At 32.2% G+C, this 16,427-nt stretch overlaps 1 protein-coding gene across 3 annotated transcripts in view; it reads left to right on the forward strand.

The window, feature by feature from the left end:
• Pcyt2 (Phosphocholine cytidylyltransferase 2) overlaps positions 1 to 16,427 on the forward strand; it is a 98,221-nt gene that overhangs the window by 36,522 nt on the left and 45,272 nt on the right. For all 3 annotated transcript variants that reach the window (XM_072523315.1, XM_072523316.1, XM_072523317.1), the window contains one exon: positions 13,333 to 13,561. In XM_072523315.1, the coding sequence (XP_072379416.1) occupies positions 13,333 to 13,561 (229 nt within the window). The remainder of the gene's footprint in view (positions 1 to 13,332; positions 13,562 to 16,427) is intronic.

The following is a 16,427-nucleotide window of genomic DNA, read 5'->3' on the forward strand; positions in this document are numbered from 1 at the left end:
AACCCTGAAATTGGGTAAAGGTCATGACATTTTGCGTATTATCCAATTGCGATAACTTCTTGTTTTATCCGGGTCATTCCAGCGAATGTCAAATGGAAAAAGCAGTACATTCTAAACTTTGGTTAAAACTAACACTACTTACGTTTAAATTTTATTTTCTTTCTTTTCTTCATTAAGAATCTACTACAGAGTTACTGTCCAAAAGATGTATCTAAGCATTGAGAACTTGATATAATTAGCAGCAATAAAAATCATATTATTATTTTTTTAGAGCAGTCCAACTCTATTCGCTGCGCCGGTCTGGTCTGGAATTCCTCATCTCTGTTCTGAACTCCTGCTTGTCGTACCTCAATCGGTACATCACGAAGATTCTGGTATATGCGTCATAATTTTGAGAATTATATAAATCGGCTGAAGAATTATTTAACAAGTTAATAAGCACCTCTGTAATGGTTGCAGCTTCTTGATTTGGTATCGCGATGGACCTGCAATGTCGATTGCTACTCTTTCCATAGGACTACAAACATTGTACTGTTTCATGGGTGTCCTCTTTTTACCAACCGGGCCATTACTGGTTGCACACAGTTTAAATTTCCGGCACCATCTTCTTCAATCATCTTTACAGTTTACCCAATGGAACCGTTCTAGATTTTTTATCATCATCATTTTCCTTTTTAACATCAAGGTTCTGTACAGAAGATCATCTTTTAGTACCAGGCAATTCCATTGGCTCCAGTAGGACTTGACTTCTGGACCACATGCACTAATGTCTTGCCAAGGTCTCTCACCTCGACGCTCCAATCCAACACTCTTTTCATACATGGATCACCTGCTTGGGCGTCTTGTAGCTGTTGAGGCTGCCATTTATAATTAATGACAGTGGTTCGTCTTACGGGGAAAAGTCTTTCCTCTAATTTAAAAAAGTGATTACAATTTCCAGTCTTCCAAAGTAAAACTCTTCCAGTCCTGTGTTCGCGTCTCTTCGGCATCGTGTTACAAACTACTTTCCGGACCATTTCCTCCAGACGTTCATCGTTTTGCTAGTCGCATTACTCAGATTTTCGTACTCGATAGCTCCGTGAAGTTTGACTAGCTGTTTCGTGTTCCAAAGCAATGGCGAGCGCTTCATCTAAAACTTTCGGTCCTACTAGTCGTAAAGCTTTCTGTAGTTCACTGTCTTTCAACTCATTGACGAAGGTATCTACAGCAATTTCTTCCAGAATGTTGTCTGGTGAATTCGGATAAACCAACCGCATTACACGAGTAACATCTGCTTCAAATTCTTGCAAATTCTCACTTGCTCGTTGAATTCTACTTCTTATTTTGCTTTATAGACTTGTTGTAGATGGGCATCTCGATAACGTTTTATTAGTCGAGTGAACAAGGTCTGGTAACCTTTTTCATGATCCTTGTGAATAGATCTTAGGATATCTACAGCATCACCTCCTAAAGCAGCAATCAAGGAAACAGCCTTTTCTTATTTGGTCTAATGGTTCTTTAAGGTAGAATGACTAAGAAGACTTCCCATCAAATGCTGTCAATTTGAATCTAATATGATGTGTTGTTTCGTCTCTCGGTGATTCTTCTTTCACTATAGGATCTAAACCTGCTGCATTAATTGGTGGTAGCAATTAGATATTGGTTATCATGCTCTCAAATTTTTTGATCTTCTCTTCTACATGGTCTACATTTTTCTGTACCTTATTGAATGTTCTAGAAACTCTTCAAATTTCTCATTGTTCGGTGTACAGACTTCTTTAATTATCTGAGAGAAGTCTCGTCGAATCTTCTAGAAACATTTTCGAATTTTTCGTCGTTTTGTCTAGCTGCTTCTTTTTTCTTCTCACACTAGGCGAGAATGTTTATTACTTCAATAGATACAGCTTAGAGAGTAATGTAACCAAATAATAAAAAAAACTAATGTTATATAAAAGAAGAGGAAGACCCAGAACAAGATTCCTAGATAACATCGATGAAGACATGAGAAATAGGGAAATACATGCTTGGCGGAGGAAGGCGATGGATAGGGACGACTGGAGAAAAATTCTTGGGGAGGCTAGGACCCACACAGGGTTGTAAAGTCAAAATGATGATGAATATTATATAAGCAAAAGATACAGTACAAAATAAAAAAAATACGGACTACATTTGAATTAAGAGGATATCCATGTGGAAAGGACAAAATCCGACAATAACGACCGAATAGCAAGAGATGAATTTGAAAAAGTAGAGAGCTTGATTTACCCATTTGTCACAGTGAATTCTTTAGTAAAAATATAAATAGCAAAACTTTCAGGATCTCAGGAGATCAGAGAAATTATAAGATGAAAAAAATTAGGCAAGCACAGAAAAACAAAATATATAAATCATTAAAAAGACCAGTTGTTATTTATGAGATAACTCCAAAGAACAAAAGAGTTAGTTCTAGAACGGTTCCAGCCAAAACAAAGTCCCAAAATTGATACAACTGAAAAGGTAGATTATAGAAAAAAGAAATGACAACACTGGTGTTAAGATGAGAAAGAATTGATGGGAAAAGAAGCGCAATTATTTTAAAGGTTAAAAAAATTAGGTCATCACGGAGCCACACCAAATTAAAAGACACTAATCCCAAATGAATATGATTAACAAGATAAAGACGAAGATGTTGCACTAAGTAGTGTTAAAACTAATTGGAGATAAATACAAATTAAAAAAAAAACAATTAAAAAGGAAATATAAGAGTCTAAAACGGTTGGTGAATGTAGAAAAGATATAAAATGATGTAATGAAATGGAAGTAGATTGGTAAAATAAAGAACTTCTTGGTGGTACCTTATTCAAGATTATATTAAACAAATGTATAAAAGACACATTTCATTAAGGATTGCTTCTGCATAGGTTACAAAATACTTGTTTTCGTTTCATTTCAAAAAGTGTAGATTCCACACCACTGAATTCATTTTTCTTTTAACTTTTAATGATGTGTACTTTGATCAATAATTAGTAATATTTGCTGGGAATTTTTTAAATAGTTATTTATTATAATTTTTCATAATTAAAATTAATGTATACAAAAATAACACATTAAGTTAAAAATAGTTTTTGAATATCCATTAAAAAGGAGTGATACTGTAATCAGTGAACTGAAATAGAAATCTTGCGATGCGGTGACACAAATCAGCACGTTCGTATGCATGGCTTGGAACACGTACATTTTTCTATTGATGTTAAATGAAAAGGAAGTCCGTCGCTGACTCATGTTCGTATATGATAATGAGATAAGTTAATAGAATCTGGAACTACAACGAACCAAATTTATTGAGTGCAATTAGCAATCATATTAGAATATTTATACACAATACATGCAACAAAAGTATTTATTTATGTATACTAAACAAGGTTGGCCACTCAAGAGTCCGTCCTGATATTTGGCATATTCATTTGATTTAGTGAAAATGCTGAATACTCTAGACATCTGTCATTTGCCTGCCTTCCAGTAATACCACAAACATTTAATTTTAAATAAGTTATAGACTATGTGTGGCATATCATTAGACAGCTATTTCGCTGGATAATTCGGGCATCCATGATTTTTCATTAACTCTGTCCTTGTGAAATTTATCAATTTATTAAAAGTGTTACATCTTTTGCTAGTGTCATTGATAAATTTTTTTCCGTCACGTTAAAAACTTCATTGAAAGAAATTTGCAAAAAGTTTAGTTATTTGAATTGTTGATAGCGTTTAGCAGCGATAATAAATAAGTATTTTTTACATTTGTTCGAAATGGTCTACTCTATAGCAGAACGGGATGAGTAGCTAATGAAATAAGTTAGTGTGAAAAAAGTATTAGGACTGAAGCGGCAGAAGTAGCAATTTTAGGTCATATTAATTTGTAACCTACTTCAAGTACAAAAATAGCTCAAGAATATGTTTTTTCGCGCACTACCTACTGTCCGCGGAGTACTGAACATTACAAATTTCATCCCTACAAAATACACTTGGTACAGGAAATAAATGAAGATGATCCAAATAGGCGACTACAGTTTCGTGAGATTATGACTGAGAAAATGAGTAGAAATCCAAACTTCCAAAAGGAAATCAAAATACAATCAAATACAAATCCTAGAGTTTTCTACGAAACACATACCCAACAGCCGTTGAAATGAAACGTATGGACAGGCATTTGTGGGGATCGTATTGTTGGGCCATCCTTTTTGCAACAAAATTTGAACGGAGATGCATGTCTAGAAGTATGAGAGGACACAGTTAATACCATTTTGACAGATATAATCGAAAATTATAGCGTGTGCTCAGAGGATGATTTGTTTTTCGAACAAGACGGCGCACCTCGATATTATAGCATGAACGTAAGGCGATACCTTAATAAACAGTTTCCTAGGCAGTCGATTAGACGAAGAGGTTTTATTGAATGGCCAAAAAGATCTCCCGATATAACTCCCGTCGACTTCTTCCTATGGGGTTATTTAAAAAGCAGGATTAATAATACCATTTCTGCTTCACTGGAAGAACAAAGACGACGAAGAGTGCATGAATGTAATCTATTAACTCCTGAAGTGCTTCAAAATGTTCGTCATAATTTCGAACAGTGACTGTATAATTGTATGGAGTTATAGGTTATGAGTAAATTGTTTTGAATTATAAATTTAATAATTTAAAATTTAGTTGACGTGATTTTATTGACGTGACATTTAATAAAGTTTCCTATTAATGAAAAAAATGAAAAAGACAGTAAAGATTCCATTTCACGTACAAATCGTCTATGTATCTGTTTATACGTATTTCGCTTTAATAAAGCTCATCAGAACAGTTATTCATAGGCGTTCTCAACGTGAAAAATAGATCTTTTCTGTATTTAAGAAGCAACGATAAATGGCTTTCCTATTAATCTTTTAAATTTCGTCTTAATGTAGTTTTTGACGTGACGGGAAAAATGGATGGGCGATACTTCTTAACACGGATAAGTAAAAGATGTAATTACTTAATATATTAAATATTTGCAAAACACGAATCTGAACTGAACTGATATACGAGTAACGAATGAATGAATAATGTGTAATAATAATGACCGACTCCTGGTCTGTTTACCTATTATATAACATCGAGCTGTGACGCTTTGGATCCTCATTATTTAGTTCAAAATAACAATCAATATTGCTGAACTTGCACGGTTGCAATTCAAATATTTTGTAATTAACACACTCTGTTATTAATTAACTTTAGTTAGAATTTTAATCAGAACAATATTTATGATCAGATTATTTACGAATTCTAAAATCTTTCTCATTACACTTTCAGTACACTGATACTTTTTCACAAGAATAGAGTTAATATGAAAAAAAAGCTGACCACTTATCCACCCCCTTCACTCCACAAGCTGGAGTACCCCAGGGCTCAATACTTGCTCCAATTCTATACACAGTATACAATAGTGACATTCCCCGCCCACAGCAAGGTGTATTGATTTTAAATTCAAATTCTTTGACGAAAAATTATCCAAAAAACCACAATTGATGATTTTTTATTTTTCCCAAAAAATATGCTTTCCTGTTATTATTTGTGCAAAACTTTTAGTAAGTATATTCCTCGTATCTTTTGGAATGAAAACATGGCTATTAAAAATTCCCTAGTAGACAAGGCGAAAAGCTCGGGTTCGTTCGGAAAAATATTCCCAAGATATTTTTTTACATAATTACTTTCATGAGATACCCCAAAATAAGGTTCAAGGGGTCGCTCAGGCCAAAAATTGTTCAAATTTTTTTAAACAGATTGTAACAATCAATTTTTTCGGACTGGACAATTTTTTTTCAATTTTTTGGATCATTTTGAACAAAATAGGTCTCCTGTAGTTTTTCTGTAAACTTGATCGTTTTCGAGTCCTGTTCTCCTAATATCGATGTAATCTTTTATTTTGATAGGGCATTTAGGTAAATTATAATGATGGATACTGTCTTATTCCTTTTGTGTCTGGCTGTATGACGATAAGTCTAAGCCAAAAAAAAACCTTTGTTTTTTAATTGATTATGAAGCGCGTATGGCAGGGCGGGCGCTCATTTGTACAATGAAAATTTAAACCAACAAAAATTTGTGCCCTACAGCAACATCCATCATTCGGGCCAGAAGCCCTCTGGCTGGATTATGTGGCTCTCCGGGCGTGATTACTTTAATAACACCCTTACTGTATAAGTAGCTATTGTTTTTTAAAAACAGCAAAAAATTGTGCTCTAGATATTCTTTCTCCTATACACGCTGCAGCTTGAGCGCCCCTCCTCTTATAAGCGCTTCATTAACTATTTAAAAACAATGTTCTAAAATAAAATAGGCCCAAAGGACTTATCGGGAAATGGTAGAATAAGGTTTGATCTTGAATTTAGGTTCTTGGTGAATTCAAAAATAATGTTTTTTACTTGTGTTTTTGAGTCTTGATAATCGTAATTATTCGTTTTTCTCAGTTTTAAATTATTTATAACTCGACAACGATTAAGTTTTCAGATAAACTACCAAGACTTATTATGTTCAAAATAATCCAAAACATTAAAAAAAAAATTGTCCGGGTCGAAAAAATTGATTGTTACGATTTGTTAAAAAAAAAAACTTTTCGCTTGGACGACTTCTTGAAACTTATTTTCGGGTCTCATGAAAGTGATTATGTGAAAAAATCTAATGGGAATATTTTTCCGAACAAACCCGAACTTTTCGCCTTGTCTATATCTAGACCACGAAAAAGTATTGTAAGTATGACCTAAAATTATCTTTTATCAATGCATTATTTTTTAAACTAATCTATTAATACAAGGTGTTTTCAAATAGTAAGATTTTAAATTTAATGTTGTTCCCTAATTTTCCTCTCTAGCTTATCCACGCGTGCTCAATTAAGGTCGAGAGAATTGAAAGTTCGTCGATGTACTTATTCAAGTTGTATTCGCTCCGTGCGTGACCATGGTAGGGGTACCTTGAAACGATGCCAGCGTGCATAGCGGCGAAATATGACAAAATTGGACCTTTTGGATTTTTTTACGCATAAATTTTATCAAAAATGGGTGCAAATACATGTTGCGTATTTAATTGTGCTAATAATAGTAAAAATAGTGAGTGTAGTTTTTATAGTTTTCCAAAGATTACATATAAATTACAGAAAAGAAAAAGATGGATTCGTGCTATTAATATGAAAAAGTAAATATCACATAATTTCATTTTTATGCAATTGAAATAGGAAAAATTTAAATAATTTACCTTAAATGATATTTCATAAGACTTCAAGCTAACTGCAGCCTGTCTGATGACTTTAGCTTTTATATCATAATTTTTACTATTATTGTTTTTAATTACATGCTCTTCCACATGCAAAAACTTGATTTGCCAGTACTAGATTTTTCCCTTTCTTTTCTGTTTGGGGTTGAAAAGATAAAGTTGATGAATTTTTAGAAACCCAGTTTTTAATACTAAATTTATTTTGTACATAAACTGAAAAAATATAATTAAAAAACTAATTATTAATACTTGTCAATTTCGTATCTATTTAACATATGTTTAACCTCAAATTGGGAGGTCAAAAACTGTCAGATTAATGCGGTAGATGTCGCGTCAGTCACGCACGGAGCGAATAATGTAACCATTGGATATAGTTAAAAAAACAAGATCCAAAAAAATTAAAATGGGGTCTAGTTTCAGATTATGATTTTTTTTTTTTTTTTTTTTTTTTAATTTAACGTGCTTGTGACAGCTTCGGCCATTAGCACGAGGCACTGTGGATACAATTATATATAAGGTAAAATTACATATTATAATATACTATAAGTATATATTATTTAGTAAGTTTTCTAGCTTCAGGAAGTAGATAGCTGTGATGACTTGGTTCTGGTTCGATAATATATCTGTGATGTCGCCCTTCATGTCCAGTTCTTGGCGTCATTTATTGTAATGAGGGCAGTCCACAAGGATGTGTAGAACTCTTAGTGGAGATTGGCAATAGTGACAAATTGGCTTAGGTGTAGAATTCATTAGGTGACCATGTGTAAATCTGGTGTGACCGATACGCAATCTTCTAGCAACAACCATCTCATTTCTAGTTATACCAGAGATAACGAACCGCTCAATCGTCTGATCTATTTGGTGTAAAAATGTAGTGGATTGTTTCCAATGATTCTGACAGTAATTTCGTATGAGTTTCTTTATACTAGTTTTTACCAACCACTTTTCGATCATTTTACTAAAACTTCTAAAAACTTCCTTTTACTAAACTAAACAAAACTAAATGAAAAAATAATTAACTAATATTTATGTCTGTTAATCCCACATTTGTGAATAAATATATACCATATTTTAGGACAGATAAGTTTCTGTTTCTCCAAGATCATTTGAAAAAAATTCAGTCATAAAAACACAGTCACTTATTATATTTAGACTTCTGGAATATATTCTATTTATAAAATATTGATAAAACTAAAGAGTTTTATCTTTTCGAGTGTCAACAGGAAAAGAAGTACCTATATTTTTGGAATATCAATAAAATGAGAATAATTCTGAATGACATTTTTTATCGATACCGTTGCAAAATATTAACACAAGATCGAAATAAACAAACCTAGATAAGGCTAAGCTGTTGTGCGAGTTTTATCATTGGCGTTACACTAAAGAATTATTAAAAAGTTCTTCTGTAGACAGTAGAATTGACTTTTGTAAAATTAATCTAACGCGCGATCAAGCATGTCATCTTTTGACGGCGCGGCTGAAAACGTAGGTCAAAATTTTCAAGTATAATTTTTTAATATTGTGTCTAAGAGTCTTTTTGTATGAGTCTCAAATTATGTAAGAAGGGTCATCTGACCTCATTATCGTTTCAACTGCTTTATAGACATTTTTCACTGATGATGATCTGATAGGATCGAAAACTTTCTGAAAATTTATAAATCCATTTTAGATAATTTTTAAAATTTTTATAAAAAGTTTTATACCATTTTACAAAAAGAAGTTTCTACTTCATTGTAAGTTTTTTTACTTTAATAAAATGTCTCCTGACATCCTGTGTTCCAAAGAAAAATAAGTACGTTCTTCTTCTTTTCACCTAGCATGGCGATGATTCAATTGACCCTGAAACACATAATGCATACAAACCATACATAATTTCTAGACTAGGAAAAGTAATAGATGGCCGTTTACAATATTTTGATTAGAAAGTATATTGCAGATTTGTCTCGGAGTCTGTCGATACCTCATATAGAAAAAAAGAGCTTCAATCATATATGTACATATTCCATTACGTCAAAAGATAAGCAACGTTATAGGAAAAAAGCCCACCATCCCGCAAATAAATCAGCCTTCTCTAAATGCGCAGAAACATCCTTGACAATATGGACTACCTAAGCTCTGACGTCACAATGGGCGGGATTTTAAAAACATTTCTAAACATTTCTAATTTGTGTTGTAACGAATATATTTTGCCTACCATAGGGTAAGATTATGAGGTTGAAAATTGGGCACAGAAATTATGGGGGTGGAGATAGAGCAAGCAAAATAAATCGATACTTGTGCGAACGGCACTCAGGGTTTGTTAGGAGAGCTGGGGTCGTGGATAAGTAAATGGCAGGGGTTTGGGTACTTACATGAATCTCTTGGGACAAACAAAACAAAAGGAAACACCTCTAGCAATTTAAAAAGGACGTCGCTTCGAGGTACCAAATTATAACCATTACAACGGCTGGTTGTAACTATTGAAATAATTATTAAACATAAAAAATATATTTTTTCAAATGAAACTCAAAAAAGGGGTTAGAGAGGGAAGTAAACAAAATGGTTAGAAAGAAAATTAAACATTTATTGTGTCTCACCACAAACAGTTACAAGAATAAATGGCACAATTTATTAAATAGATTAATAGTTACAGAGTACAAGAATAACAAAAAAAAAACCTTACATGTGTCCTAGCCGTTTACAAACTCTAGGAGTTGGTAGATACTACAAAGAAATTGTTCTGCAATGAAGGTTAATTTTTTTTAAAACAAAACAAATGAATATCAAAAATATTAAAGCTAGCTGTCATATGTTAACAATAAATTTTAAAAACTGAAAACAAATAAATTGACAGCTAAAGTCAAACTCTAAAATTTACAATTTTTTAATTATTAAAAATTTAAATTGTTACAAAAGCAATTATTGTTATAAAAAAAATGTTAACTTGTTAAATGTTAAATTTAATCACTAAAAGAGTTACCTGAAACACAAAAAAAAATTGCACTCAAATTTCTGGGGTTACCTTCTGTGCCACGCAAAAACTGCATCTCCAAACTGTGGAAAAAATATCTCGAAATGGCTGTTTAGGACATGGAGAATTGAAATCGGCCGCACTAGAAACAAACTTCAAACTGGACTTCTTAAAATAACAGGAAACTGGAACATCAGAATTGCTGCAGGCAACACAAATCTCTTCAATACTGTTTTAACCTCCTCTGTAACTACACATACTTCACAATTTACTTTGCACTTCTACACATTTCCACGAAAAGGGGCAAAAACAGAAAACTTTACAAATTCGACGAATAAATTTGGATCCAACCTAAAATCGACTACCTCTGGTAGCGATTCTAACAAGAATGACGAAATTATCTTTAAAATCCATTCGCTTAACTTAGCATAAACAAAACATATAAACTGGAATATTTATTTGAAATGCAGAATATCCTAAAAGAGGCTTCGATCAAAGAATACCGACAAAATACGCAACTTGTGAAATGTAAACAAACTATAAAATGGTTTACATTAACTTCGGCGACGTAAAGATGAAAATTTGAAGAATTCGGTGTTTTAACTTGTAAGAATGGGAAATGAAATACACTAAGATTATTCTTTGATGCTGGAACAAATACAAGGGGATTTCAATACATATCCAAAGAATTTTCAAATGCTACAGTGTGTATTTGTCCCATAAGAAGTTAGAACTATTGGTTTTTTTAATTGTTTGAAGAATAAATAAGGACTTTTGTTAGTCATTCTGTGCAATTGGTATTTTTTGTTGTTCGTGAATTTGTGAGGTAAGAAGATCAAAGTATTAAGATATTTACTATGAATGTTCATATTTTAATGTTATGTTATTGTTTGATTAAAACTTGAATTATTTTTTACTGTATAGGCGGACATTCTTACATAATGAGTTGGAATACATTCTCTGGAATTTCTCGATGGAAAATTGAGACTACTAGCAGTAAATTTAAATTTTTGTCTATATAACCTTCAAAGTACTTTTCAATGTTATGAACTTAAGCATTAGTTAATTATTTATTTTCAATGTCAATCCGTATTGATATTTAAATATTTCTAATATTAGTACATTTCAAAAACTGTAATAAAACTAGCAATCAAATAAAAACATTTTCCATTTCTTAGAATTCTTTCTATCGCTTAAATCATTACCCTATATTTATCATTCCACATTTCAAGCACGCATACGTGGCTATCAAAATAATACATAAGTGCATGGAAAATTTTGTTTTGATTAATTGATTCTGATATAATAGATTTTATTAATTAAGTTTATATCGCAATGCAACTTAATAGAAAATAAATGTAACCTATGTGGACTTTTTCAATATCTGAATTGGAAATTGACCAATTTGATTTGATTACAAAAGTGTCATCATTATGCGATCAGGTATCTTGAATTTGACTTTACTTGAATAATCTCTTTGACGAATATATACGATAATATAACTTGCACCATCTCTAGTTCAGCTATAAAAGTCCCGATCAAGTCTATTGTGAATAAGCACTGGTTACGTTGTTTAAAGTAACGTACCTACTGTTGGGAACGTATTCTTCCTTAAAGTAATAATACTTAAATGAAAGTTATTTAACTTTAATTTTTAATTATATGGCCAGAGACAGAGATCTTTGGAGACGGACAATACACGACATCATGATGACCACTACAATCCCTCCGGAGGTCAGGATTTAAGAGAGAGACTTAGAGAGTTAACTAGGAAAAGTCGGTGAAAATTCTCATGGACTACTCCCACCCGAACAGTATTTGGCTTTCGGATAGACCAACACGTCTTCTTCTTGGTGTGACGAATGTTGAGCGATCATCACGGTAATCTTTATCTTTTCTGCAGCAGCGCGGAAAAGCTGCGCATATGTTGTATTAAACCAGCAATCAGGATATTCTTCTTCTTCCTTGGCCTCGCATTTTAAATATTTTTCCTTGCAGGATGCCTTGTAGCCGGGCACATCTGAATTCATTTCTAATGTGTCCGAAGCGCTGTAGCTTTGGAGATTTAATGCTGGTCAGTACCTATCGGTTTTTCTTCATTCTTCTGAGGACCTCCTCATTTGTGACTCGGTCAGTCCAGGGGATCTTAAGTTTTCTCCGATATAGCCCCATCTCAATCTTCTGCACATATCTTCATGTGACCTTCCCATTGGTTATTTAGGTCACGTCGTCGATAAACCCGGCCCATTAGAAAGAGATAGAGGGACTGCTTTGCGTCAGTTTTCTCTGACGCACTGGGGGAACGGGCTTTATTGCATCAGTCAGTCTATGTGTATTATATGTCTATGGTTTGAATCTTAGACACATAATACACATAGACTGAGGGCAGAAATACAGCTCGTTCGCCCAGCGCGACAGAGAAAACTGACGTAAAGCAGCCCCTGCATATCTTTCTAATGGGCCAGGTTTATCGACCACGTGACCTTCTCATTGATCATTTAGGTCACGTGGTCGATAAACCCGGCCCATTAGAAAGACATGCACCAACTGCTTTGTGTCAGTTTTCTCTGTCGCACTGGGGGAACGGCCCTATATTGCAGCCCTCAGTCTATAAGTGTGCTAGTTATGTTATGATATATTTGTCTTTGAATTAGTGTGTGGGAATAACTAACCTCCCGACAAAATTTTAGTTTGACAGCCCTCTCAAATGACAATTGACAATTAATTAGAAAAGTAATAGCATATCTCAAATATACGAATACTTAAAGATCATATATTTATAAGATGCTAAAAATTGTATAATTGTTTAATGACACGCTCATATTTAAGTTGCTTTTCTGAGATTTCACGTAATGCTTTAGGTTTCAAATACAGGACGTCCCCATTTAGGAATTTCGAAAGAGTTCTTAAAGCGATAGTAGTTATTGTTTGTGTCTAAATTTTATATGCTGGAAATAATGACACTTTCATGAGTGTTCATGGAAGTTAACCTACTATATTTTCTTGGTGTATATTTTTAATAGTCTAAAATGTATATAATAATACATTTTTTATATATAAATAAACATAATTTTTAATTTTAGGTATAATTTAAATTTAAATAATAGTAAAATAATTTTCTTTATTTTCAGTCATCGCATTGTGGGCCAGCGCTTTTTAGCGATGAGTTGGAAGCCCATAGGATCAGAGAAGCATGCGATTATGCTCAAAAAATTACATACGAAATGGCGAAGTGCGGCAGATCACCTAGGCGAATAAGAGTCTACGCTGACGGTATTTATGATTTGTTCCATCAAGGCCACGCTAGGCAGCTAATGCAAGCTAAAAACGTTTTTCCTAATGTCTATCTGATTGTTGGCGGTAAGTTAGAATTAATTTCAAATAATATAAATAAACTGTTTCCTTGTGATAATTTCTTAGGTTTTATCAAACCTGGAAATAGGTTCCCATCTTGAAATCAAAACTTTAAATAAAGCATTTGTTTTATAATTTATGGTTTATTGTTAGCGTGATATTTAATATAGTTACTAGCTATAGCTAACTCCAGCTCTTAAACTCTGAAAAACATGAGCAAGGAATTTAATTTTAGAAGTTATTATGGAAGATCATATAGCTTATTCTATAATAACTTAAACAGTTATAATGTTTTACAGAGAGCCAGCGTATTATGCTCAAAAAATATACTAGTCAGAAAAGTGATTAGTATATTTTAAGAAACCTTTAATTTTCAACCCTTTTTGTGATCATATCCGAGATGTTTACCTATGGTGGTAGGTACCTTTTTAAATCTTATTGGCTGCGACTTTGAAAATGTTTATTGAAAAAATTTTCTAATCCCTTATTGAAAGATTAATTTTTTTCGTACACATAGTTATGAGAAAAGTCTATTTGGACAAAAAATAATAAATGTGTTACTAAGATGGGTTGAATATGCCTACAAAAATTTTTAAATGAAAAGAAAAATACTAAGGCCCTCTAATTTTCTTAAGAACGCGGTTTTTTTTTGTTTATACCAAAATAACACCATTGAAAAAATTAAGCTTTGTACCAAGTGCGATCTTAATGTTGATTTATTATAACCCCAAATCTATCACGCATAGACAAAATAATGATATTGTTAATATTGTATATAATAATTATATACCGCATCATCAGACCTAGTAGAAGAGACAGTACAGGAATACAGTTATGTTCCAGAAAAACACTAATTCTCTTGATATTAGCCACGATCATTTATGGAACAACAGTTGAATTTAATTTTTTTTTACATTTAATTAAACAAACAATAATGGTATTTTTAAAACTATGATCAAATGTTTATAATTTCCTCATCAACAACTCAATGATAGAAATAGTAACATTTAAATAATTAGGGGAGATCAGACAAAAGAAATTAGATCTATAATAGAAATTGCAAAAATACATTCATATATAACGGAAGTACTTACTTTACAACTACAACCTAAGAAATTCGCAGAAAAATGCTACACGATATATTTATCAGTATATGGCTTGGAAACATAGACAATTACTACATATCGACACCTGATATGAAAAACATTGTAACTCACTTTTGCTTAGTTTACAAAAGAGCTACATTTTATTTTTTTACTTCGTCAGCTTTTATATTTTTTTTTTTTTTAGTTTTCTTAATCCATATTTTATAATTTCCTAATCTTTTCACTTTCACATTTTTTATCACATTGTTGTTAAAATTACTGGTCGTGATTTAGGTCGAGATACAATACCGACAAAACCTAATAAAATTTTTTAAGAATTTTAGGTAAAGATCAATGTAAGTGGTTTATACAATGATATTTCAACAAAGTATGTTCTTTGGATTAGGTGCATGTAAATGGTAACTAATAAGTAAATATCAAAATAAAGAGATTATTATTAGTTTTTTTTTATTGATTTTACTTAAAATGTGACTTTTTACTCAAACAAGTATCTAAGAATTCACATCATACATTTATTCATAACAAAATGAACATTTGCAAATTATAAACCAGTTTATAATATTTTATTCATAGTCATCATCCGAATATTGTGTTTGTTGAGAGTGGAAAAGATTCAAATAAAAACTGCAGTATTGCTCTGGTATAGCTGTACTAGAGCACAAAGCAACAAGATCTATATATTTTGAAGTTGTTATGGAAATAATTCATTATACTAAAGGGATTTGTAGTTCCCACAAATCTTGTATGTTTTTACTCCCGGATTTGGTAGCCCTTTTGCTCAATTTTGGTTTGCATTTTAGGTTTTTAAATGATAATTGATCAGAAACAGATTGAAAACTGAGAACATGTGGTTGTGGTGTGGGAACAGGTTTCGACCTGAAGACTTGGAGTTTATTTATGTCTAAATCCCAATTCAGTATTTTGTTTATTTATTTAAAGTCCAAGATATCATTTTGACTTTGTTCTTTTAAATCGTATGATTTTCCTGTGATTTTAGCACACCTTATTAGTGTATACTATACCACTGTTGTGGAATATAAACAACTTGGTTCTTTTTTCATCGCTCAATAAGGATATGGATTGAATCACCCTCAGATAGATATTGCTCACCTCAAAAAACGTGTGGGTAATATTAATATTCATGATCTTAGCTGCATAAATATACATTAGAAATGTTATTCGATTTCGATTTTGTCCTCCTTTTGTCCTGAATAAAATCTAAACTCTAATGCTCCACCATCAACTTTCCTCTTAATAAAATCAAATAGCACACTGCTTATTTCATTAGGTCCCTTTTTACCTCTGTTTTCATCCCATGCATAACAATAACCTTCCGCAGATCCTAATCAAAGATAGTAAAATTATACACTTCCTTTATAATAAAACACTGATACCTCTGATTGGGGTTTAGTTAATATTTTTTACAAATCAAAGCAGGCAGTTTTCTCTGCTTTAGTGTCATGTAGATTACAAGTAAGACACTGATCTTTTTTCGGCGCAAAAAACCGATATTAAACTCAGTACTGTATAAGTGTCTGATATACTGTATATATAAGTGTCTGTACTGACTTTTGGTGACTGGCTTATCGCATGAGTGATTTATAACATCCATTCATTATACAGTGAATACAATTTGGGAAACGTTAATGACTCATTAAAATATATCTGAGTTGTCTTTTGCCTTACGTAGTGATTTAAAATTTGCACTTAAAATGATGTTATTTTGGTAAATAACTTTATATTTACATACGATAGGAGATACGATA

This window comes from Diabrotica undecimpunctata, chromosome 2 (genome assembly GCF_040954645.1).
Source record: "Diabrotica undecimpunctata isolate CICGRU chromosome 2, icDiaUnde3, whole genome shotgun sequence".
Lineage (NCBI taxonomy): Eukaryota > Metazoa > Arthropoda > Insecta > Coleoptera > Chrysomelidae > Diabrotica > Diabrotica undecimpunctata.